A 26,629-nucleotide genomic window follows, 5' to 3' on the forward strand; every position below is an offset into this window, starting at 1 on the left:
TATATTTATATTTAATAGACAGATAGTTGATTTTTAAATTTTCTAAGTCTGAAAATTTACGAATGAGTTAAGTCCAGAGATGAACTTCTCTGTTCCAGATGGGTGCCTTTAATATTTGGGTTCCAGGGAATTAGGCTTTGTTTTTTTCTGTCCAGGCTACCACCCTTTCCCTCCCCTTAGTCTCCTTTACTTATTTTCTTGCCTCCGCACAAAAGAAGTGAATTGTCTTCATTTTCCTGTGCTGCTGTAACATAAAGAGCATAAGCAGGTGGCTTTAACAAACCATTGTTAAAATAATTTACTCTTTTACAGCTTAGGAGGCTAGAAGTCAGAATTCAGGCTGCCAGCTCTAGAGGAAGTCTTTCTCTCTGTTGGCTCTGGGGGAGGGTCCTTGTCTCCTTCCAACATCTGTGGGCTTGGTGTCCTGTGGAGATCTCCATGTGTGCTGGCATAAATCTTCCCTTGGGTCTAGGAGGTTCTCAGCATAGAACCCTAACTCCAAAGAGTGCATTCCACTCCTGGCTCTTCTTTCTTGGTGTCAGGTCCCTTGGCTTTGAGTGCCCCCATTCTCCTAGTTTAACTGGTGACCCTAGCCCCTTGGCCCTGGCAGGCCCCTGCTTCTGCTCCTTGGGCATAGCAGCCCCACCCCCTCAGCGTTGGGCAGTGAATCTGGCCCCATTCTTCTGGCCCTCATGAACAGCAGCCCCACACACTACAGCTGAGTTGGTGAAGATCTGACTCTATTCAACCTAGGAGGCCACGGCCCTATCCTTTGAGACCGAAACAGCCCTGCTTCCTGCTCTCCTTGTCTTCCTGGTTCCCTGACCCCTTGGCTCCTCAGGCCTCTACAGCCAGCCTGGCTTTTGCCTTGCTTGGGCAAGTTACAAAGCTCTTTAGCTCTACCGATAAGTGTTTAGATACACCTCACTCCACCAGTAAGCCTCAACCTGAAGGTGCTCAGCTCTCCTGCTCCATGAGTCAGCAAGCCGAGCTCAGTCTGCAGGTGCCCAGAGGCAGGCACCCTGGTCCACCAGGAAGCCTCCTGCCTGAAGGCACTGAGCTCTAACTCCATGGGACATCTCCGGGCCATCTTGCACTTGTCTCCTTCCTTGTTCTGCTGCTGCCATTTCTCTGTCGCTCCTTCTGTTTCTGTTACTGCTTCTTGCCACCTGTGCTGTCTCTGGTATTATAACTCTCCTCACTTCCTTGTGAGCCTTCACTAGAATTGGCTTTGACTTCCATAATTTCACCAACAGTCTCTTCAAAGCAATCTAGGCTTTTTCTATTTGTTGTTGTTATGTGCCACTGAGTCAGACCCGACTCATAGCGACCCCTCCTTGGGTTTCCGAGGTAGTATCACTATGGAAGTAGATTGCCCAACCTTCCTTCCGAGGAGTGGCTGGTGGGTTTGAACTACCAGCCTTCTGGTTAGCAGTCAAGTGCGTTAGGCACTATTTCCCAATTCCAAAACTGCTTGCACATTTTAGGCATCTATCAGAGCAGCATCCCACTCATGGTACCAAATTCTGTCTTAGCTTTCTAGTGGTGCTATAATAGAAATAGCATACACAGATGGCTTTCACAAACAGAAATTTATCCTCATAGTCTAGGAGGCTAGAAGTTTGAATTCAGGGTGCCAGCTCTAGAGGTAGGCTTGCTTTCTGTTGGCTCTGAGAAAGAGCCTTATCTTCTTTCAACATCTGTGGGCCTGGTGTTCCTGTGAGATCTCCGTGTGTCTTAGTGTCAGTCTTCCCCTGAGTATAGGGGGTTCTCAGTGAAGGGAGTCCCACCCCAAGAAAGCAGAGCCAGGAGCAAAGCATGACCTTTAGACCTGTGGTTCCTGCTCTGAGAACCTCCAAATCCAGGGGAAGACTGATATCAAGACACATGGAGATCTCAGAGGAAATCTGGTCCCAGTGTTGTTGAAAGGAGATAGGGAGCTCCTTCCAGAGCCAAGAAAGAAAGCCTTCCCCTCAAGATGGTGCCCTGAATTCAGACATCTAGCCTCCTAAACTGAGAGAATAAATTTCTGATTGTTAAAAGTCATCCACTTGTATTTCTGCTATAGCAACACTGTGTAACTAAGATATAAGTAAACTACGAAAATACAGTCACAGATGTGTTGTTAGTTATTCTGGAAAATAAGAATAATGTCACAAACATGATGAAAGAACATAGATTCTGGAAATCTAAGCAGTGTAATAATATCTAATAATTACATCGTGCTTACTATATCCCAGACACCAATCCAAGTACTTTACATGTACTGATTTGTTTACTCCTCACAATAACATTATGAGGTAGGTACTGTTATCCTCATTTTTACAGATGAGAACCCTGAGTCACAGAAAGATTAGATAACTTGCCACATAGTCACATGGTCAGAATTCAAACCGAGGCAGTCTCATGGCAGAGTCGAAGCTCGTGACTCCTAGGCTACACCTTGGTGGTTTGCAGTTCTTGACATCCTTTGTTAGAAGGTTGCAGATGAGCCCTAGATCTTCCTCTTTTTCTCCACAGCAGAGTTCTCAGTGTGTCAGCTCCTCTTTCTTCCCCGTGGGAGGCCTTCTCTGTCCTCTTTCTTCATTCAGGAGCGCTCTAGAATCTGGTGTCAGGGCAACTGCAGGTTGTGCTCTCAGTTTAATATCCCTTTTCTTTCTGAAGAATAATTACTAAAATTTTATTTAACACATTATAATTTACTCACTGCCATCGAGTCGGATCCGACTCATAGTGACCCCTCCTTGGGTTTCCGAGGCAGTATCACTATGGAAGTAGATTGTCCAACCTTCCTTCTGAGGAGTGGCTAATGAGTTTGAACCACCAGCCTTCTGGTTAGCAGTCTAATGCCTTAGGCACCAGGCCATCAGAGCTCCTTAGAGGTAGCAGAGTGAGGCAACAGAGTGATTAAATATAATAACTAAGAAGATAGGCATCTTCCTGGCTTTGTGTCTTGCTCAAATTAACCTCTTTAACATCTAGTTTATGGAGTTTTAAGCATTAAATGATTTAGTACACAGAATAATGCTTGGTACTCAGGTCTCAATGCACAAGGTAGCCTTATTTTTCTGACCCTTTTTGCTTGATAAGGAAATTGAAGACTGATCTCAGTTTTGTAAAGCTATGTGGTTTAGTATGTGTATGTGTAAAAAAGACATAAGAATTATGCCAGAATACTCACAGGGTCGTGGGATTCTGGGGGATTTTTACGTCTTTAGGCTTTCCTATATTCTCTCACTCCTTTTGTTTTAAACAATCAACATGCATAATAACTTCTGAACTTTCCTTTAAAAAAGTTTCAAAATAAAGTAATTTTAGGACATTAGATCTTTTAATAGGAATTTTATAAATTGACGTAGCCCCTCCAAACCTCAATTTTAAGGCATACCTGTCTTTAGGGTAAATGTTTTCTAGACGGCTTCAAGTAAAAGGAAGACAGCCACACCTAATTATGCACTGGGGAGGATGCTTGTAGTGAAAGAAAGTATGTGTTCGGGGAACAGAACAATAGGTGGTATTGTAGCCTAATTGCAGAATCCTTCTTTGTGACTGAAATTTAGAAACTTTATGTAAATAAAAGATTTTATAAACATAAGCTCCTTTCACTCCTGAGTGTCTTCTAAGGTGGCAGCTTGAAATAGCCAGGCCTTCCACATTCTAAACTGTTAATGCTGTGCCATATAGTGACTCGTGCATAGTAGTTGCTGAATAAACAGTGGTTCCTGTCTTTTACCCTGTTCTCTTGTCTGGTCTTTGTTAATCATGTATATAGTTATTTCAAAGTTAGATTCAATGTACTTGTACTAGTTGGAATCCATATCTTTCATGTAATATTCTTCAATATTTTTATATGTTAGCATAGTCCACACAGTAATTTTCCAAGACTGTTTGAAGATTTGTATTTGTTTGAAAGAACTGAAGTAGTCACTATTTTTATTTTACTTTTTGGGTCTGGAGCCAAGTGTTGAAACTCGTATTTCTTTTACTTCTTTTCTGGTGCAACAAAATGTAGAGAAGTATGAAGTGTAGATTACAGTTATCCTACAGTGTCTGGTTAATTCAGTAACCCATTTGGCACTCACTCCATTGTACAACCCATGCACTGTGCTAGGCAATGCAGTGGAGTGCCAAGGCGAGGGAGGTGTTCTCTCTGTCCTCAGGGCAGCTCATGCTCGTAATAGAGGAAGCTCGACCTGAAGTACTTTGGTTTTCTGGGGGTTCCACCAACGTAATGATCTATTTTCTCTGACTTTTCTCGTAGCTTTAAGATTTGTTGAAATATCTGGAGGGCCTGTGGAATTGTACTGCCATAGATGATTGCCTTCAGGTGAATTTGGAATTTTAACTAATGGAGAAATTGTTGTAAGGAGTGATGCTAGATATTTGCTGATCATCTTTGGGTTGACCCTTGATTTAGTCTATTCGGCTAGTCCAGCATGCTGTACTTAATTTTCTTGCCTTTGTGATACAGCTTTTTTTTTTTTTTTTTTTAAGTAGTGGATAAAAATTAAAGCAAGCCGCTTTTGCTTTTCATTTTTAGATCACCACACTTATTAATCATAAAGATAATACCAAAAAGTCTGATAAAACTCTGCAAGCAATTCAGCGTGTAGGACAAGCCGTCAACCTGGCCGTTGGAAGATTTGTTAAAGTAGGGGAAGCTATAGCCAATGAAAACTGGGATTTGAAAGAAGAAATAAGTATTGCCTGTATTGAAGCTAAGCAAGCAGGTACGTGGATATTGATTTTGAACGGTTTTCATAAACTTTATTGTTACAGATATGATGACAAATTATTTTTTATTTTTGAGTAAAGATGTGTGTGTACTGTGCTTTAGCCATCTGATTACAGATACCTAGGACAGGAAAGGAAGGTTGGGCAATCCTACTTCCGTAGTGATACTGCCTCGGAAACCCAAGGAGGGATCGCTATGAGTCGGGGCCGACTCGACGGCACACAGCAACAACAACAACAACAGGACAGGAAAGGAGCCTTAGTAGCATAGTGGTTAAAGGTTGGCTGCTAACCAAAAGGTTTGTGGTTTGAACCCACCAGACACAGAGGGAGAAAAGGTCTGTTGATCTGCTTCCATAAAGACTACAGTTTGGGAAACCCGGAATGGGGTCATTCTGCTCTGTTGTACAGGCTCTCTGTGAGTCAGAATCAACTTGAGGGCTTACAACAACAATTGGACAGAAAAGGCCTGGATTAGCTTCCAGGAATCTTGAACTTCTAGGACTAAAGTCCTAAATCTGAAACTTGAGACTCTTTTCACTGGTCAGGGTAGTGGTCTGCCATCCTTGCCATCAGTGATTGAAGTGTGAGAGATATAGGAAAATGTGAGACAAGGACTCTGCCCTCGAGGACTGCCTTAACCTACTTACCACCATGTAGGAAATAGAAAGGAATATTAGTACATATGAGTTACTGTATAGGAGCTCTGGTAGTGTAGTGCCTAAGGCACTTGACTGCTAACCAGAAGGCTGGTGGTTCAAACCCATCAGCCACTCCTTGGAAGGAAGATGGGGCAAATCTACTTCCGTAGTGATACTGCCTAGGAAACCCAAGGAGGGGTCGCTGTGAGTCAGGTCTGACTCGACGGCACATAACAACAACAACAACAACATGAGTTACTGGGCAGCAGACAACTCATTGTGACTAAGTTTCATGAGAGTTCATAGTTCTCTACAGCTGGTGGCGTAGAGGCCTAAGAGAACTAGGTCTTCTGAGGGATAAAAGTAGTTCAGCTTTATTGATGTATTATTTATCCATTAACTCTTTAAATAAATATCTACTGAGTGCTGGTTGTATGCCTGTATTGTTCTAGGCTATAGGGATATAACCCTCTACACATCAGTCCGAAGTCTGCCCTGATGGAGCTTGCATTACAGTGAGGGTGAAAGACTACAAACAAATAAATAAATGTATAATGTCAAGTGGTAATAGTTCTCTTTAAGAACAAAACAAAACAAAGGAAGGGTTAGGAGAGCAGTGCAGGTGGTATTCGCAATGAGTCAGATCCGACTGAGGGCAGTGGGTGTGGGTGTGGCATTTGGGCTGGATGATTCTTTGTTGTGTCCTTTACATTGTAGCGTGTTCCGCACCATGCCTGTCCTCTGCCTGCTACGTGGCAGTAGACAACTCTTACCCTCTGTTGGGACAACTAAAATGTCTCCAGACAATTCCAAATGTCCCTTGGGGTCAGTATCATCCCCAGGTGAGACCTAATGAGATAGGGGGTCAGGAACACCTTCTAAGGAGCTAACGTTAAAACAGAGACTGCAATGAAATGAGAACCCTAGCTATGTGAAGATCTGGGGGAATGGCATTCCTGGAAAGAGAATATTAAGAAAAGGTATAAGCCTTTTAGGCAGTGATAGGAACTGTGGGGAAGCATTTGCATTTAATGTATTGTGAAAGTTGAGCTGGTAGGATTTTTGGATAGTGTGAATTTAAGATATGACATGAGAGGCATGGATGAGTAAACTACCAGGTTTGGAGTGGGAGCAGTTGGGTAAATGGTGGTGCTGTTTACTGAGAAGGGTAGCCTGAGGCAAGAGCAGGTGTTTTTGGAGGGTCATTCATAGGAGGAAGGGAGCAAATGCGATAAGGCTGAGTCAGTGTGGAGGAGCCAGCAAGATCCTACGTAGTCCCAGATGTTCCACAAATGCCGTCTGGTGTAAGTCCGTAGGTAATGGGGAGTCATTGAGGAATTTTGAGTCAGATCACATACAATTTTGTGCTAGAATTCTTTCTGGTTGTATGGAGGAAATGAACAAATAGAGGTTGGTTGGGAGATGATTGAGAGTAGAGGTGGGGATTTTAATAGGAAAGCTTTTAAAGTAAGCTGAGCTAAATGAAGGTAGTGTTAACAGGGACATAAAGAGCAGGAAGAATAAACAAAATACTCATTGACATAGTTGAATAAACAGGACTTGGTTATTGATTAAGGAAAAAGGAGGACTCTGGGTTGATTCTTTGGCTTCTAGTCATTTGCTGGGATGGGAGATAGGTTGTCTGGGGTGGGGAGTGGGATGAAAGGACATCCTTATTTCATTCATAATTTATAATTTGATTAATTTTAAAATTTGAAATGGCCTACAATAAATGATACATGTACACTAAAACCATTAAATAGGAGATGAAAGTAAATATGCTAAAAATTTCAGCCAACACTGTTACTCTAATTAAACAGGAAATTTATCTTTGCACTTCCTGTGAGCCAAGACAAATGTGTGGGAAACAGAGGTTATATAACACATCAGCTTATCAAGAGGAGAGAGAGACTGTTTTCCTAGCACTAAATTATTGTGTGGGTGTTTATACAATGGTCATTACATAATGCAGTGGACAGTTCAACTAAAAAGGTGGAGATGCTCTTCATGTTACTATTTCCTGTGACAACCCTTGATTAAAGCTAAGAGCAGAGGTTTATTAATGAAGGACAACTTGAGTCCTACTGGCTTCCTGTGTGTCACTGTTGTTGGAGTGGGGGGAAGGGACAAGCCTAGGCAGCGCCATGGGTGAAGTATCATGGAAGCCGTCTGATGTCATGAATTCTGCATGTCACCTCTCCCTCTCCTCCTCATTTGAAGTGCCCTGTCCTTTCTTGAGAACTGCTTCCTGTGTCACTCAGGTAAGAAAACGAGAATGGTACTCTTGGAGTTGCATAGTATGGAAGGCGTTTTTCTCTTAACATGTCTCTAGTCCACTCAGACCATAGTGATCCTTTCCTCTTCTGGACAATTTAACATTCATTTGAGTGATAGAAAGAAGTGATAAAGACCATGGGCCTTGGAGTCGGAATGCCTGGGTTTTAGTCCCCAGTATTCTGCATGCTAGCTGGAAGGGTGACATTTGGCAAAATACCCCAAACTTAGCTTCAAGGTTGTGAACCTAAGTCACTTACCAGAGTAAGAGGGCATGAGAAAGGAGTTGGTAAACGTAGTTCCAGACAATGGGAGTTACAATGGCACAGGAATACCCCACAGATGAACCACTGGAGATCTGGTGAGACAAACCCGGACCATCTGCACAGAAGCAGTTGAGGAAGCTCTGCTAATACGTTGAGTCGATTCCAACTCCTAGCGACCCTTCAGGACAGTAGAACTTCCTCATAGAGTTTCCAAAGCTGTAAATCTTTTACAGAAGCAGACTGCCACATCTTTTTCCCATGGAGTGGTGGTGGGTTTGAACCATCAGCCTTTCAGTTAGCAGCTGAACATTTCGCCCCTGGACCACCAGGGCTCCGTTTGATTACTATAGACTTCTTATATTCAATTGCCTATATTAGTCGAGGCAGGAAAATGTGGATTTAGGACTTAAAAAGTTACCTTGAACATTATAAGAAGATTAACAGTTTATTTTTTTAATCTTATTATGTTAAACAAGAAGAAGGGTAGAAAAAGTTATAGCCTGGTTTCATGTTTGAGGAGAACAAACATTTGTGTGTGTGTGTGTGTGTGTATGTATGTATATATATATATTTCAATCAGTAGATAATTGCTATAATAGAAATCAAAAGGTTTTGGTAGAAACAATGAAGAAGAGAACTTTTCTAGAGGGTTAGGAGTTAGATTGGTTTATTCACGGCATTATAATAAGTATAGATTGAAACCACAAACCCGAGTGAGGATTGGCTTGTGGTCTGAGTGCCCAGGAGGGAGGCTTTTATTTGGTTTGGTTTGTTTCCCCACCCAGAATCCAGGCTGACAGACTCACAAGTTTCCTTCTTGCCCCCTTTTGCCTGTGAACAGATTCTTTATACACTCCCTTTTCACTGAAGATAGAGCCCCTCTGGGCCCAAAGCCTTATTCCCCCCCCCCCCCCCCCGCCAAGTGTCCATAAAAACACAAGCCTCTTTGCATTGTGGAGATTAACACTACTCTCCCCAACCCCAGATAAAAAACTCCGCTGTCAAAACCTCGATACCTTCCTACTGCTCTGGTTTTCAGGCTCTTTGGTTTTGGGCTCCTGGGAGTTAGTAGAGAAGGAGGTTTTATGGATGTGTCATCTCCCATATGACTGAAAACAAAGTTGTATTTTTGAAAGTGGGTGAAGACGAAAGACTTGTCATAGTTCTTTAGAGTGCTGTTACTTTGTCATTAGAAAGCCTCGTCTGACACTCCCTTCACTCATCAAGGATGAGCTACCGCGTAAGTGACGAAAGACCTCAGGGCCAAAGTTCTACCCATGCTGAAGCCTGCCTTCATGGTTAAGGGATAATCTGGAATATAATTTAAATGTGCCTTATTTTCAACGTAACATTTTCCTCTGGCCTTTCTTGGCAGGAGAAACAATTGCAGCACTTACAGATGTAACCAACATGAGTTGTCCACCATCTGATGGTCAGATCACAATTTTTACAGACAAAACGGGAGTTATAAAGGCTGCAAGGTTACTTCTTTCTTCAGTGACGAAAGTGCTGTTACTGGCAGACCGCGTGGTTATTAAGCAGATAATAACATCGAGAAATAAGGTACTTGGCCTTTCTGATATTTCTGTACTCATGTCTTCCAGGGTTATTCAAAGGGGGTTTTTAGATTAATTATCAGTAATTTGGCAATGCTTGTCTATTATAATTGTTTAGAGTCGGGTCTGCCTCGATGGCACATAACAACAGTAACTGGAAATGTCTGTAATTTAGAGGTGGTGTTTCTTCTACAACGTAGTTCTACACTGTGCACACTGTGCCTAAACTTTTGAATGCAAACAACCCTTCTCAGAAAATCATCTTCCTCTTGTTGGTGCTTCTTGGTAAAGCATTTCATGTGTCCAGAATCCAGGAAGAAAAGCTGAACCATGACAATGTGTGTAGTAGAAACCATGTTAATAAAAATTCTGAATCCGTTGGTCCCTCTTTCCAAGTCAGAGAGTTAACAACTTATAAGCTTAAGAAAAAGCCTAGTCACTGAAATCATGTTCTCAGTTATGAAATTTCTGTATGCTGAGACCCTAAATTACTGACTTACCATAGAACTTAGAGGATAGATTTAAAGTCTCTCAGTTGAGAACTCTCCCAGTCTCTCAGATGACAGTGGTGTTCCTAGATCACCCACAAACCCAAGGCCTGTAGAGCCCTTTCTTTCCTTACATTGGATGGGCAAGGAAGGGAGCAGTCAGCCTGGGAGGAAAAGGCTGTCCTGGGAGGATTTGAGGAGAGAGACTGGGGACACTTGATGAGTGTGAAGTTTGAAGGAAGAAAATCACAGAGGAGGATCAGTCTAGAGGAGTAGAAAACGGTCCTCCTTCCCCCCTCCCCGTTGGAACGCGGAGTTTCTGCTCAGTGCTGTTAATTTTCTCTTATCTTTGTTAGTTGCCTGGATTTCCTGAGCTGCCAGGGCAGATTAACATGCCAAATACCATATCCTCATTAAAACTAAGTAAACACAGGATATCTATGTTTTCTTTACCTCTCTTGGTCTGACTAAAACTAATCCAGTCCTGTTATTTTAGAGAGAAGCTTTTGAAAATATGTTCCACATCCCTTGCTTTCCTTTCTTATGTCAAGAAAACACCTAACAATGTCCGTTGGTCTATTGCAGATTCGTGCCCTCTCTTCACCCTTGACTGTCCAAAGCTTCTTGGCAGTTTAATCCTCTAACTCAGGCGGTTCTTGGCGGGTCCAAATGGTCTTCCTGCTCTTTAAGTCCAAAATCTGCCTTGCAGCCTTACTCTGCAGACGGCCTTCCTTCCACTTTGCTGAGAATGAAAATTCCTCCCATTTTCTTTCACTGAGCCTTAAAGCTTGTTTGTTGTCACTCATCCCACCCTTCCTAGTTCTCTGAAGATCTGATTCCTGTAGCACTGCCCCGTCCACCTTCTCCAGACATTGTTACACTCATCTCTTGTATACTTAATCATTTCTTTTATTCCTTTTTACTCTCAAGTCAGCCCAAGTCTCTCCATCCTGAAAACACATCATTCCCTAGATGCTTTTCCCTCTGGCCTGTTTAGACTCGTCTGAGCACCTCCTTCTCTGTCGTCTTTTCTGACTCCTCAGCTTTCCCCTGGAATGGAGAATTTTCTTTTTTGTTCTTTCTCTACTCAACCTTGAAATCTCAGCCTCTTTCAGCTCTGTTACCCTCGTAATAAAATACTGTCCTCTCTTATGCAGGTTCTTGCAACTATGGAAAGACTAGAGAAGGTGAATAGTTTTCAACAGTTTGTCCAAATATTCAGTCAATTTGGAAATGAAATGGTGGAGTTTGCACATCTAACTGGAGATAGACAAAATGTATGTATATGTCCCATTTTAAAATCTTCAGATAAATGCATGCCTTTCAATTGGAATGTAAGTGTAGTCTCTGGGATCACTTGGGTTGCATTCTTTGCTTATGAAGTCCATAACCTTGGCCTTGAAAGCCTTTCATAAATAAGCCAAAATAAGGTAAATAGATCTCTAAGTCTTTTTCTGTACACATGTAACAGTTAAAAGCATTCTTGCCTTACATACTGGGAGAAGTTGTGCTCACCTTGGAAGGCCCGACTTGAGTAGTTCCCATGAACCTTTTGAAGCTTTCCATTCGACTCTTGCACCAGGGCTCAGGCAATATATATTCTTATAATATTTTGTTCAAAGAAAAGTGTTTTATAACTTGTGAGAATTTTATGAATTTATTTTAATTGAAATTTTAGTGTCCATAAATAAGGCACTGGACTGCTAACCAGAAGCCTGGTGGTTCAAGCCCACCAGCCACTCCTCGGAAGGAAGGTTGGGCAGTCTACTTCTGTAGTGATACTGCCTCAGAAACCCAAGGAGGGGTTGCTATGAATCAGGTCCGACCCAATGGCAAATAGCAACAACAACAAATAAAGCTTCATTGGAACACAGCCATGCTTATTCATTTATATACCATCTATGGCAGCTTTCACGCGATAATGGCAGAATTATAACAGAGACCATCTTTTATTGAAGATGTTTCTCAGCCTCTGAGTTCAATGGTAATGACCAACTTATGGGAGTCACTGTGTGGTGTCAACAGTTAAACACTTAAGTTCTATGTTGTTGTTGTTGTTATGTTCAGTCCTATGGAGATGTTTAAACCCACCCAGGGGCACTGCTAACCAGAAGGCTGGTGGTTCAAACCTACCAGCCACTCCTGGGAAGGAAGGTGGGGCAATATACTTCTGTAGTGATACTGCCTCGGAAACCCAAAGAGGGGTCGCTGTGAGTCAGGTCCGACTCGACGGCATGTAACAACAACAACAGCAACAGGGGCACCTGGGAGAAAGGCCTGGTGACCTTCTTCTGAAAGGTCACGGCCCTGAAAACCCCAGGGACACAGTTCTGCTCTGAGACACGGGGGCCACCATGAATCAGAACAACTCACCACAACTGGCTTGGTTTTGATTTTTAACCAAGTCATTATTTGAGCATTTGGTTCTGGATGGGATCAGCAGCTTTGGGATGCCTTCTGTGACAGTACTCTGTTGAGGACTTTATGAAGAGAAGCCGCCATCCCCTACAGTGGTTGGTTCAGAGTTCATAATGTAGTTGGGGAAAATTAACCACCCAAGATACAGCTTCAGATTTCAGAGCAGGGTATGGTGAAGTTTAGGATAAACCTAACTCATGGTGAGATGAACAGGCAGTTAGATGGGATTAATCATACCTGGTACTTGGAAGGAATTGGTTTCAGAGCTTCTGTTGTAAGGGAAATAATTATCAGGAAATGCTCAATAAATAAGTCATTTTTAACTAAGGAAGGTAGGTGGTTGTTTCTGGTTAGTACGGTGTGTGCACCTGGGCCCAACAACATCAGGTGTGAGTGAACAGAGCCTAAGCCCTGTGGTAGCTTCCCCCAGGCTTCATTCCTCATGCTGCCACCCTTTATAAAGGCAGCTGTTTCTTTCTGCTTATTGTGTGATTGCATTTAGATCGAAGAGGTGGCATTTATCAAACTTCACTCTGTAATGTTAGATAAGGATTTTTACATCTCTGTTGCCATAAACACAGAGCTCCAGTGGCTCAGAGGTTAAGGCATTTGGCTACTAACCAGAGGGTCGACAGTTCAAACTCACCAGCTGCTCTGTAGGAGAGAGATGAGGCAAGCTACTTTTGTAAAGATTTACAGCCTTAGAAACCCTGTGGGTCGCTATTTTGGTTACCTGTTGTGTTGTTGTTACGTGCCATTGAGTCGGACCCAACTCATAGCGAACCCTCCTTGGGTTTCCAAGGTGGTATCACTACGGAAGTAGATTGCCCCATCTTCTTCCTGAGGAGTGGTTGGTGGGTGTGAACTGCCAGCCTTCTGGTTAGCAGTCAAATGCCTTAGGCACTACACTACCAGAGCTGTGTTCTGACAGGAATATAGACCACCAATGGGATGGCTTTAACAAACAGTTTATTACAGTTTTGGAGGCTAGAAGTCTGAGTTCAAAGTGCCAGGTCTAGGGGCTGGTGAAGGCCCCTCACCCTTGGGCTTCAGCTCTCCCTCTTGCTCCCGGCCCACTGAAGCTGGAAGCATCGCTTCACTTAGGCAGCTGCTGGCTGCTGAGGCTGACAAACCCAAGGTCAACGAGTGAAAAAAGCACAGTACCCTTATTACCAAACCAGACGCCAGGCCATTGATTCAAGTCCATTGAAAGTCCCAAGATCAGCAGAGCATGGCAGGCTGCTGAACAAACGACTCAGCTACATGCAGGGCTCAAGCCCACCGTAAGCTAGAAACTATTCCCAAAACTGCTGCTTATATACTGGAAGCAGACCACATCCCTAAAACATCTACTCATCTGCTACAGTAGATTCCACCCTGGAGTTAATGACCAGTCTCACCGTGGGGAATAACTACATTCAGCTGCCCAGCCACTCAACCAGTCCCGGCCAAGTTGACACATAGATGTAACTACCACAGTCGCTGAGTCAGAATCAACTCAGTGGCAGTGGGTTTGGCTTATCATCATAAACATGAAAAATTTCCATGGTATATTTATATATTTTTAAAATTTGATCTTTTTATTCAGGAGCAGCATCGAATTATATTCACAATGTTGGCCATAAATAAAATTTACTACTTTTTGAAATAGAATTTAACAACATAGGAGACATATTATTTTAATTCAAATTATAGGTGTTCGAGTTTAAACATATCTTTGCTGGATAGCTATTAATTTATTTTATAGAAATTATTTCATATTTTCATAATTGATTACATTATTTACATAGTTGTTATGGTAATAACAAAACTAAGGGCATTGACACTGTAACTAATATTATTTGTGTACAGTTAAATTTTGAGTTTGAATTTGAATCTTATACAGACAGATTGAAATCTGTTAATCAGTTGGCTGGTCAGGAACTTGATCTTCAGCTATGCCATAAAGCAATTCTTTTTTTAGTCCTGGGAGATATAAATAGTGGAAACTTCTTAGGGATTTGTAAGTTGAGCTCTAGTCTCTTGAGAGCTTCTGATTATTGGTTCCCAATTACAGGATTTTATAAAGGGTATCTTTAGGTTGTGCAAATGGTCACTGTGCTCTCTGATAACTAACCAGGAGGAGGTTCAAGTCCACCCAGAGGCACTTGGGGAGAAAGATGTGGTGATCTATTTTTTTAAAAAATTTTTATTTGTGATTTGGGTGAATGTTTACAGGGCAAATTCACTTTCCATACAGCAGTTCACATACACTTTTGTCTCATGACATTGACTGCACTTTCCTACTGTGCAACAGTCCACCAGATATTTTATTAAATAAATTTACTACATTTTCCTTAATCATTTAAGTTTCTGATATTTCAGAAATGATTTTAACATGCTGTGAATGAATGCATATATATGCATATACATATATATATGTATGTATGTGTATGTGTATATATATATATATATATATCTCCATATATGATATGAATTGATTTCTAAATTTGTTTTTATTCCCATTGGATACATTTCCAGAGGTAGAATTATTGGGCTGTAGAGTGCACATGTTTTGAAACTCTTGATCAGTATTTCCAAAAGGAGTATTCCACTTTGTAGTCCTATCAGCAAGCTATGTTGTTGTTGTCGTTGTTTGCCATCGAGTTGGACCCGACTCATAGCGACCCCTCCTTGGGTTTCTGAGGCAGTATCACTACGAAAGCAGACTGCCCCATCTTCCTTCTGAGGAGTGGCTTGTGGGTTTGAACCATCAGCCTTCTGGTTAGCAGTCAAGTGCCTTAGGCACTATGCTATCAGAGCCCCCAGCAAGCTATAGTATCATCTAAAAGTGAATTCTGTCATTGTCACTGTTTTGTCATGTTGAGTAAATGAGTTTTCAATAAACTAAATTGTTTATGTGCTCCTAGACTCCTCGTGATTTTATTTCATTTTTAGGATTTGAAAGATGAAAAGAAAAAGGCAAAAATGGCAGCAGCCAGGGCAGTCCTTGAGAAGTGTACTATGATGCTTCTCACAGCTTCAAAGGTATGCAAATCTTTTGTCTTACTGAGTCATAAGGTAGGAATTAGAAAACCTGATCGAAGTCATCTCATTTATATATTTTGTATTTTTAAAAAGATTAAGATGATAACTGGGAACGTTGGCCATGGTAGTTATATCTCAGTCAGTCCTCAGAATGCTTCTCCTGCTCCAGATTACAGTTAATCTACACATCTGCTGGGCGTAAGCAGCTGTACTGAAGGTGGCGGAGTAGGTGCTGTGGATCCAGGCCTATCAGACATGGCCACTGCCTGCAGACTTCCACTGGTCTCAGTGGGGAGGCAGTCCACACGTGCTAGGAGAAGCTAGGTGAGTTAGGACCAGTTAAGTAACCATGGAGGATGATGTCAGCCCTTACTTTGTTTATGCTGTAAATTCATACCTCTACTTCTATATTCTATTTTGAAAAAAATTGTCAATCAAGAGATTCTCAATCCAAACAGCAGTTGGCTGGCAAATTGGTACAGTTCAAGAATTAACTGGCATTAGTAGTTGGTTTAGAATTACTTGGCCATTTTCCACTCAGACTACTTGACCTGTGCTAGGATCAGGGAAGCCACAAAAGAGAGAATTATCAGGGGGATCCCATGGGGCAGCCCCTGCTTGTGTCCAGGCCTCTGAGTTTGTTATTTATGTCATTTTTTAAGCATCAAATTATATCCACAGTCATATATCATCTCTCTTAGTTTTTCCTCATTTGCTTTTAGTTCTTGTATACATGAGGCAACATTTTTCAATAGTTTTAATCATGATGAAGATACAGGTTCTCTTTTTTCTTTTTATTTCCCTTCAACAATTCTAAGTGAACTAATCACTAGAATATGAAGATAATACTTTTGCACTCTGAGTTTTCACTTAACCTGCTATCACTTTTTAGTCATCCTGCTTCCACTTTTAGTGAGGAGAAGCAGCTGAGTGAGCCAGGGACCCGGGAGATTTTGGTAAAGAACCATTTTTATTAGCATGACGTGTTCTGTAAAAGATTTTGTGTATTAAGAGATGGGTCACATATTAAAGTGAAAATTTTCAATTATTTTGAAGACGTGCCTCAGGCATCCTACCTGCGAGTCAGCCCACAAAAGCAAAGAAGGAGTATTTGACCGGATGAAAGTGGCCTTGGATAAGGTCATTGAAATTGTCACTGACTGTGAACCAAGTGGGGAGACTGACGTTTCATCCATCAGTATTTTCACTGCAATTAAAGAATTCAAGGTAAGAATAGAAAGAAGAGTATATTTTGATTTGATTTTCTTTCTACTTTAAAGGAGCGTTCTTTTACATAGTATCCATATTTTCATGTAATATTTTAGAATAGCTACTTCACAGAAGCAAGACTATCTCTTTAAAACCATGCATCTGTAGATGAACATAATATTCAGTAGCATTTGGCTAAGTGCTGTGTATATAAAAGAACACTGGTCTTGGGTTACAGCATCTACCTTGGTCCTGTGTAGCCAAAATAATGGGAATTGGGCAGTGCCATATCACCCATGGATGACAGGCAGTGAATCATTTCTGCTGGAATTCTTACTCATCCTTATGCTGTAGGGCTAGTACTTTGAGACTGTGGTAATAGTAAGTAGTATTAATGATAATTAAGAAAAACACATACACCAACATTTATTGAGCACTTACTATGTGCTAGGCCCTGTTTTGAGTGCTTTAAATGTATGGGCTCACATAGTCCTTGCAAGAACCTGTGGATGGAGTATGTATTACTGTTATTATCCCCATTTTACCTCTGAGTAGACTGAGTCAGGAACAGGGATTAAGTAACTTGCTGATTAGTAAGTGTCAGAGTTGGGATTTATTTTATTTTTTTAAAATTTTTATTGTGATTTGGGTGAAAGTTTACAGCAGTTCATATACATTTTGTTTTATGACATTTTCTGAAGTTCCCCACAATGTAACAGCTCTCTTCCTACTTCCTCCCTGTAGTTTCCTCTTCCCTGTGTCCTTCTTCTCTATGCATCCCGGCCCCCTGAACTATCTCCCTGGGCAAGTACTGCCCTTCTGTTCTCCCACGAGTGATCATTCTAAGGAATATATCTACCTGATATAAATGTTCACCCCATATGCCTATCTGTTGTTTAGTTGGAAGCCACAAGAGTGAGTTCAGTTTCAGACCTGAAGGGTAACTAGGGGCCCTGGTCTCAGGGATCTCACCAGATTCTATCAGACCAGTATACCTCGTCTTTCTTTGTTTTGATGATTGTGAGTTTTGTTCCATGGAGTTGGGATTTGAAACCAGGCAGTCTGCCTCCAGAATCCCTACTACTTGAGAGCAGAACTGCTCAAGAAGTCAGAGAGATGGTAAATGCCCCTGGGAAATCTTTGGGAAGGAGCTGTCCAGGTCAGGAGGATTGTAGGAGTCGTCTAGTTCAACTCTTCATTTGACAGATAGAGAAACTAAGGCCTGAGAAGCTACCTAATGTGCTAGTGGTACCTTCTCTCTTGGCCAAGGCTGAGACAGATGGCACTCCTTCCCTCTTACTGGACTTTGACTTTAGTATGAAGGTCTAAGTAGGAAAATGGGATGAGAGGAGGAAAATGATGCAAAGAAAATGTTATTTTGAGGATCCGGGGATTTACCATATTTTCTCTGCAAACAGCACGAGCCTTCTACCTTTATTTACCAACTACTCCCTCCTCCGGGAGGTGATTTTGTAAATATGCTATGCTATTTTTTTTACAGCAAAAAAAAAATTTCATAAATACTTGGTGGGGGGAGCAGTTGGCAAGCAAACATAGAAGGTGTGTGTTATTTATGAAAAAATACAATAATAACTATTACTTAATCCCTAACTGTCCTTTTAGGTGGATATTACTATAACTTTTTTGTTTTTTAAGGAGGAATGCTAATAAGATGGGTTGCTCCCACCTTTAGAACAAGGACTCTGTGATCCCAACGTCCATGCCTTGCCAGTTTACACCTCTGGGTTTGTTTATATTATGCCAATCTTACCTCAGAGTCTCTTCCTGAGGAGAAAAAGGTAGCAGGAGTCAGTCATTCTCCTAGAATTTTTATTGCTGACAGGGATCTTAACTGAAAAAAACTAAACTCACTGCCATCAAGTCAGTTCTGACTCACAGCACCCCCTTTGGGTTTCTGAGGCAGTAAATCTTTATTGAAGTAGATTGCCCAGTTTTCCTTCCACGGAGGGTGAGTGGGTTTGAACCTCTAACCTTTTGGTTAGCAGTCAGAAGCCTTAGGCACTCTACCACCAAAGCTCCTTGACAGGGATCTTGGAGGTTATTTTTTTAGTTCCCTCTATAAAGCTTCAGAGAGGAGATGTCTTCTCAAAGGTCAAAGGCTAATGAAAGAAATAAGTAGGTGTAGAACTACGTCTTGTGCCTCTTGACATTCCAAGCCCTGACGTGCTCGTCCGGGTCCCTCATCTCGGAGCAGCTCTTCCCCTGTGGCTGCTGACACTTTCACAGTCCGGCATTCTGGGCACTGAAGGGGTGGTCTCACCGGACAGTGGTTATCTTTTCTCACATACTACTTTCTTCTGATGGCGAATATAATCCAGTCAAGTGGATATTTTACTGTATTCATTGTTGTTGTTAGGTGCTGTCTGGTTGGCTCCGACTCATAGCACTCGTACATATAACAGAATGAAACACTGCCTGGTCATGTGCCAATTTCAAAATCCTTGCTATACTGTATTAATTGTTGCGAATGTATGATCAAATCTTATGAAACTGTATAAATGAATGGCTTTTTTAAAAGACAAACTGAAAAACTCTACTCAGTCGCTGGCTAAGGATATGTGTATGGTCTGCCTTATTGTTAGGTGCCATCGAGTCTGAAGGGAAAATCAAAAACCTGAACCTGCGTGGTATTGGTTCAGCATAACTGATTTTTATGCTTTAATTTTGTTTAAATTCTCAAGTTCTCAATCTCTCATTGTCGATCTCATATTCACTTTTATCCACGTTTTTCCCTAGCTTTAAAAAAAAAAATCTTCCTGCCTAGGTTAGAGCAGTTACTGGATTAACGGGCAGCAGAAGAAGGGGAAGCCTCTTGATCTTCCTGAATCTTGGTATTTTCATGGGGCATGTAAAATGGGTCCTGTATGAAGAATTAAAATAGTATTTGTGGAAGGGCTTCAAAGTGCCGAAAGCTGTAAGCTAGCCCATCATCATGTTAACTGCAACTGCAATGGCCATCATTGCTTATTGCTTCTTGGCCCAGGTTGTATCTGGCCTGTTTCATGGCACAGACGTTCAGTGAGGTTACATGCATAGCGTGCACAGCTTAGAAAGTGAGAGAAAGACCGCACAGGGGAGCGTGTGTCCTCACCCATTCAAGGAGCTCGAAGCGCAGTATGGCCCAAGTGGAAGGTTGTTCTGGAGTGTGGAGCGTGAGACAGAATGTTTCTCAGGTGTGTAAGAGTCAGACCATGCAGGGTTTTGTGCTACCATGGAAGTTGGGGCTGGACTCTAGGCGGAGAGCAGCCAAGTAGAGGGAAGTAGCAATATCAGAGGTTTACATTTTAGAAAGGCTATGCTAGCCGCTACGTGGAGGTGGCTTTGGTCAGGGAGATACTGTTGGGGACACGAGACAAAATGCAGGGAGACCAGTTAGATGGCTAGGAGAGTGTTGCTGAATTAAGGAAGGAAAAATTGATACATTTCCCATACCCGATGCCTTCCACGCCCTTCCCCTGGGGCTCAACACATGTTCATGTTTGGGTGTGGCCTGTCTTCCAAAGCTTTGCCTAGGCATTTGTCAGACGAGTCTCCTTTACCTGGAGGCGAGCACATGGTCCCTACCAGTTGCTACACGTTGACGATCTTTCTTCCTTGGTACTCACTGGTCTCATAGGAATTTGGGTTGGGCAATCTATTTCCGTGGTTGGGCAATCCTACTTCCGTAGTGATACTGCCTCGGAAACCCAAGGAGGGGTCGTTATGAATCGGGGTCGACTCGACGGCACATAACAACAACAACAACAACCGCCTCGGAAACCCAAAGAGGGGTCGCTATGAGTCAGGTCCGACTCGATGGCACATAACAACAACTGTAGGAGTGAGGCTCTGCATGGCCATTAGTGGCTCTGGAACTGTGTGCCCTCCTGGCTGAGTGGAGAATATAGCCATCACTGGCCAGTGTATTTCCTTCAGCCCCTAGACACAGAAAGAAATTGCTGGTGCCTTCTCTGGTGGCACTATAGAAATTACCCCGCTTTGTGGTTTGGTGGGAGTGTTGACGCACATGAGTGTCATCCTTTTTGTTCTCAGATAAATATTGAAACCCTTCGGGAGAATCTTTATTTTCAGTCCAAAGAGAATCTTTCTGTGACACTGGAAGCCATTTTGGAGTGTACAGAGGGCTTTACTGATTCTGCCTACACCAGCCATAAGCAGAGGGAACGCATCTTGGAACTGTCGGCTCGGGCGAGAACGGAACTCCAGCAGTTAATTTCTGTGTGGATTCAAGCTGTAAGAACTTTTCCATGAAAGTAACTCTTACATAATAGGTTTTCCCTAATGCCTTGAGAAATGTGAAAGCTAACATACTCACCAGGAGTGTGATTTGGTCCAGAGTGCGACAGAGGGGCATCATCCTTCCTCCCCTCCTGCTTGGCTGAGATGGCCTCCCCATCAGTATTCACAGTGTGTGGGCCTCACCCTGGCCAGGCCGGGTTCTGTGCCACTGGCACCATCACTAGTTCACCCTATTGTCCCCACTCTTCCACTAGACTCATCTCTGGAAAATTCTTCCCCAAAATGCTTCTTCAGAGTGAAGAGCAGAGGAGTAGACCCCTACCTAGAGGCTCTTGGGACCTGAATCTTACTGCCGGAGCCATGCAGATGTGCACAGTTCTTAACTCTGAGGACAGCTGATTTACAGACACAGTGCTTTAGAAAATGTACTGAGGTCTAGATGCAATGAAGACAAGGGTAGATCAAGCTAGCAGGTAAAAGACTTTCCACCCTTGCACAGATTCTGGGTCTAAAATGGTGGGCAGCTGTGTCTAGGGCCTTCAGTAGGCTGCTCATATGATTGAAACGTGGGAGGTTATTTGGGCAAGAGTGGTTAAGGACTGACAGGTGTGAGACGACACAGGCCACGCGGACCTAATCTCTTACAAAGGGTGGATTACAAAATTGTAGTTGAGAGAGGATGGAGGACAGAGATGATAGCTGTGGCCTCATTTATTTATTTCTTAGACCCAGGCTATTTCATAAGAGTATGTAACAGGGTTTATAACATAAAGCATAGATAGAACTAATCTGGAAGTCATGAACAAAAGCTTTAGCAGTAAGACTAAAGAGGAAGGATGAATATGGGTAAGTGTGAAGGCAGAAGCAGCAGTTTACTTCCCTGCAAATAGACTGATTTATGGGTGAAGAATGCGTTTAAATCACAGCTATCTCTGATGTTTTCTTGGCATCATTATTAGAGCAAACGTTTATATTAACTGGGAAACATGCCCTAGAGTAGATGAGCAACATTTTGTGTTTAGTTTGAATTATCTGTGGTACCTTGTCTGGGCTGAAGATTGCTACTATGTTAAATATTTTCAGCCCAACATTCAGTCGAAAGAGATTCTTGTGATGAAATGCTCTCTGGACTGGGAATCTGATTCTCTCAATGCTTCGATCTACAGTTAGTGCCTTTGACGTATTTTACAAGCATTCGGGTCTCTGATTCTACATGTCAGATGTGTTGCTCATTCATTCCGTTGTTTTCAGCAAATACTGAGTGCTTTGTGTATGTCAGCCACTGGAAATCTAAAAATGAGTAAGATAAAACCTTTGCCTGCAGGAAGTTTAGAATATGGCAAAATGTAAGAAGGGGTAAAGCTTTATAAGCCCCTAAGAGAGGGGACAGGCTATGTGGTGAGGGGCTTTCAAGGACGATGGGCTTACATTTAGAAAGAGGAGTCAAGAAGGCTTCCTGAGGTATTGACATTTAACTCTGATTTATTCGTTTAAAGAATCGAACACCTACTGCCTGCTCTGTGAACGTGCTGTGATGTCAGTGCTGGAGGAAATGGATGGCATCTTGCACTTCATGGAGCTTAAATAGGTCTAGTGGGGAAGACAAGGTTTAAACAGATAAATCTGTAATTGCAAACTGGGATGATTACTTAAAAATATTAGTGGTCTAATTGAGATTGGGTGATCTAAGAAGACCTTCCTGGATAGGGTTTTAGTTTTTAACTAGACTGAGAGTGAAAGAAAGAGCATTCCAGGCAGAAGATAAAATAAATTCGTTTTAGACATGATTAATTTGTGTAAAATAAAAAGTAAAATAGAGTCAGAAAATGTAACTAAATAGTTACTATTTTTAAAAATTTCATTATAAGGAGATAAATTTTTAAAGTCTGCTTTTCTTATATTTCCCATAATATTAAAAGTTTATTGTAATTTATAGTTGAAGTAAAATTGGAATTACTACTTTAAAATGCAGGAAATGGGGTAACATCATGTACACACTTCTTTCATTTTTTAGCAAAGCAAGAAAACAAAAAGTATCGCTGAAGAACTAGAACTCAGTATACTGAAAATCACTCACAGTCTCAATGAACTGAAGAAAGAAGTAAGTATACTTTGTTATCTGACTTTGTGTGATTCTTCACCAGTTTTCATGTTGTATGGTATGTATACAATGCATTAGTATTATGTCCCATTGTCCAGAAAATGACTAAACTTCTCCTTTGACCCGGTGACTCTGAAGCCACGTTTTGTTAGTGCTCTTTCTCAAAGCTTCAGTAAGTTCTGTTGTGAAACATCAGTGTTTCCACTAGTTCTGATGTGTCTTGGAAGTAATTATTTAAATAACTTGCTAAGTTATTTAAGTTTTAGATTTATTTTAAAATTAGAGACAGTTTAAAAATTTGCCTGTGATCCACAAAGAAAATATTCTACATCCCACTTTGGTGAGTAGCGACTGGGGTCTTAAAAGCTTGTGAGTGGCCAACCAAGGTACAACTATTTGTCACCCCCTGACTAGAACAAAGAAGAATAAAGAAAATCAAAGATGCAAGGAAACAATTAGTCCAAAGGACTAATGGACTGTGTGAACCCCAGCCTCCACAGTCCTGAGACCAGAACTAAATGGTGCCTGGCTACCACTGCTCATGGCTCTGAAAGGGATCACAGTAGGAGGTCCTGGATAGAGTAGGAGAAAAGTGTAGTACAAAACTCAAAATCATAAAAAAAGAACAGGCTTACTTGTGTGATAAAAACAGGTGGAACCCCTGAGACCATGGCCCTTAGACCCCCTTCAAGCTGAGAACCAAACTCAACCCCATGGCTCAATTTTCAGCCAAACAGTTGGCCTGTAAGGTGAACGATAGCATCAGGAAGGAATGCACTCATTAGAACAGTCAACCATATGGGATCAAAAGGGCAGCATTTGCCCAGGGATAAAGCTCAGAAGGCAGGAAGGGACAGGAAAGAAGGACAAAGTGACATGATAAACACAGGGAGAAAGTGGGAAGAGTGCTGTTACATTGTGAGGACTGCAGTGAATGTCACAAAACAAAATGTGTATGAATTGTTGAGTGGAAAACCAGTTTGTATTAAACTTTTACCCAAATCACAATTTAAAAAAAAGAAAGAAAACATTTACCTGTGATGTCAGTGCTCTCACTTGCATTTCTATATGGTTTCTTGGGTCGGAAACAAAAAGGTGGCATTAAAGCTAAACAATAACACACGACCTGGTCTCTGCACATCAAAGTGCACTGGCAAGTGGTCGCCAGGAAAAAGTGGTGAGAACAGCTGTTGGGGAAACACAGGCTTCTGCCGAGAGTCCATACCCTTTGGATTGTTCCTTGTTCGTGAATGGGATGTGATGAAACAAGTGAAATGATATTGGAAGAAAAATATATTTATATTCAGAGTTTGTTGTCTTATTCCCACTGAACTTGCCAAAAGGTTAATTTACTGCAAACTTGATAAGGTTTTTTTTGAGAAGCTGAATAATTATTTACTGTCTTGTTGGCTGTGTTAGGTAAATCTTACACATTGATCCCACATTAGGGTTGTTGATGTCATTCTGGGAGGTAAATATGTACAGGTGATTGTTTTTGGCCCTTTGAAAGAGGACATTAAGTCAGGAAATGGTATATTGAAGAAGCTATAACTCAGAAGTTGTGCAAAGTATGCAGTTCTAGGTTTGTTCTTCAGTGCTGCTATGACAGAATGTCACGGGTGGATGGCTTTCACAACCAGAAATTTATTCTCTCAGTTTAGGAGCCTCGAGGTTGGAATTCAGGGCGCCAGCTCTAGGGGAAAGGTTTTGTTCTCTGTCGGCTCTGGGGGGAGGTCCTTGTCTCCTTTGAACATCTGTGGGCCCAACGTTCTTTGGAGATCTCCATGTGTATTGGTATGAATTGTCTTGTGAGTCTAGGAGGTTCTCAGCACAGAGACCCCTGGTCCAAAGGCTGTGCTTTGCTTCCAGCTCTCCTTTCTTGAGTGGCACTGAGGTCCCTCTCTCTCTGCTTAATTCTCTCTCTTTTTTCTCTTTTATAAGATAAAAGATGATAAACCTGATCCAGATTCCATCATCATTCTTTAAAGATAGGAAAAACTATTCACCAGCTTTATATGGAAAGGAAGGAGACCCCAATTAATCAAAACACCACTGAAGAAAAAAGTAGGAGGTGTCACACTTTCCAGTCTGGTCTTAACAGCTACTATACAGCTGAAGTAGATACAACAGTCTAGTACTGGTACAACAACAGACACTTAGACCAACAGAACAGAATTGAGAATCTAGAAGTAAATCTATCCACCGATGGACAGCTGATCTTTGACAAAGGGCCAAAACCCATTCCATGAGAAGGAGGTACTCTCCTTAACAAATGGTACTAGCAAAACTGGATATCCATTTGCAGCAAAATGAAACAGGATTCGAATCTCACACTATATACAAAACCTAAAGATGTATCAAAGGCATAAATATAAAACCTAAAACCATAAAAATCATCGAAGAAAAATTAGGAACAAATTTAGGAGCCCTATATGTGGCATAAATATACTACCAAACATAACAAAAAATGTACAAACAGCAGAAGACAAACTAGATAATTAAACACATATGTGCATCAAAAGGAGCTCTGGTGATGTAGTGCCTAAGGCATTTGACTGCTAACCAGAAGGCTGGTGGTTCAAACCCACCAACCACTCCTCAGAAGGAAGACTGGGCAATCTCTTCCATAGAGATACCACCTTGGAAACCCAAGGACGATTGAGTTGCTATGAGTTGGAACCGACTCAGTGGCAGTGAGTTTGGGTTTTTTCTTGTGTGTGCATCAAAAGATTTCACCAAAAGAATAAAAAGAACCTACAGACTGGGAAAAAAAAAAAATGTTTGGCAGCAATGTATTAGACAAGGGACTGATCTCAAATTTATAGAAAACTTAACACTTCAGTATAATCCAGTTAAAAAAATGGGCAAAGGACATGAACAAACACTTCACCAAAGAAGACATTCAGACAAACAACAAACACATAAAAAATGCTTATAATCATTAGCAGTTAGAGAGATGCATGTCAGAATAACAATGACACATCATCTCACCCCAGCATTAATGGCAAAAACAAAAACAAAACAATGCTGGTAAGTGTGTGGAGAGACTCGAACCCTCACATAAGGCTGGTGAGACTCAAATAGTACAACCACTGTGGAAAAAAGGTATGGTACTTTCTTAAAAAGTTGGAAGTAGAAATACCATATGATCCAGCAGTCCCACTACTAGACATATATCCTAGAGAAATAATAGCTATGGCATGATTAGGTAGATGCACACCCATGTTCATCGCAGCACTATTCATAATAGGAAAAAGATGAGAACAACCTAAGTGACCATCAGTAGATGAAAACATAAACAAAGTATGGTGCATACACACAGTGGAATAGTATGCAACACTAAAGACTAACGAAGGACCTGCAAAACACCTCATAACATGGATGAACCTAGAGGATCTTATGCTGAGTGAAATTGTAGTTGCTAGAGGCTGTTGAGTTGGGTCCGACTCATAGTGACCCTGTGTACAACAGAAGAAAACACTACCTAGTGACCCTGCATACAACAGAAGGAAACACTACCTAGTGACCCTGCATACAACAGAAGACACTACCTGGTGACTTTGCATACAACAAAAGGAGACACTACCTAGTGACCCTGCGTACAACAGAAGACACTACCTGGTGACCCTGCGTACAACAGAAGAGGACACTACCT

At 41.7% G+C, this 26,629-nt stretch overlaps 1 protein-coding gene across 1 annotated transcript in view; it reads left to right on the forward strand.

Annotated features, from left to right (window-relative positions):
* The first annotated feature begins 4,114 nt into the window (after positions 1-4,114).
* The window catches only part of CTNNAL1 (catenin alpha like 1), a 60,847-nt gene continuing 38,332 nt past the window's right edge, over positions 4,115-26,629 (forward strand). The window contains exons 1-8 of the mRNA XM_007951945.2: positions 4,115-4,228; positions 4,541-4,730; positions 9,291-9,478; positions 11,117-11,236; positions 15,315-15,404; positions 16,461-16,631; positions 20,667-20,867; positions 22,888-22,974. Of these exons, the coding sequence (XP_007950136.2) occupies positions 4,115-4,228; positions 4,541-4,730; positions 9,291-9,478; positions 11,117-11,236; positions 15,315-15,404; positions 16,461-16,631; positions 20,667-20,867; positions 22,888-22,974 (1,161 nt within the window). The remainder of the gene's footprint in view (positions 4,229-4,540; positions 4,731-9,290; positions 9,479-11,116; positions 11,237-15,314; positions 15,405-16,460; positions 16,632-20,666; positions 20,868-22,887; positions 22,975-26,629) is intronic.

Source organism: Orycteropus afer, unplaced genomic scaffold (genome assembly GCF_000298275.1).
Source record: "Orycteropus afer afer isolate SDZICR_OR568_19922 unplaced genomic scaffold, OryAfe1.0 scaffold00320, whole genome shotgun sequence".
NCBI classification, from domain to species: domain Eukaryota; kingdom Metazoa; phylum Chordata; class Mammalia; order Tubulidentata; family Orycteropodidae; genus Orycteropus; species Orycteropus afer.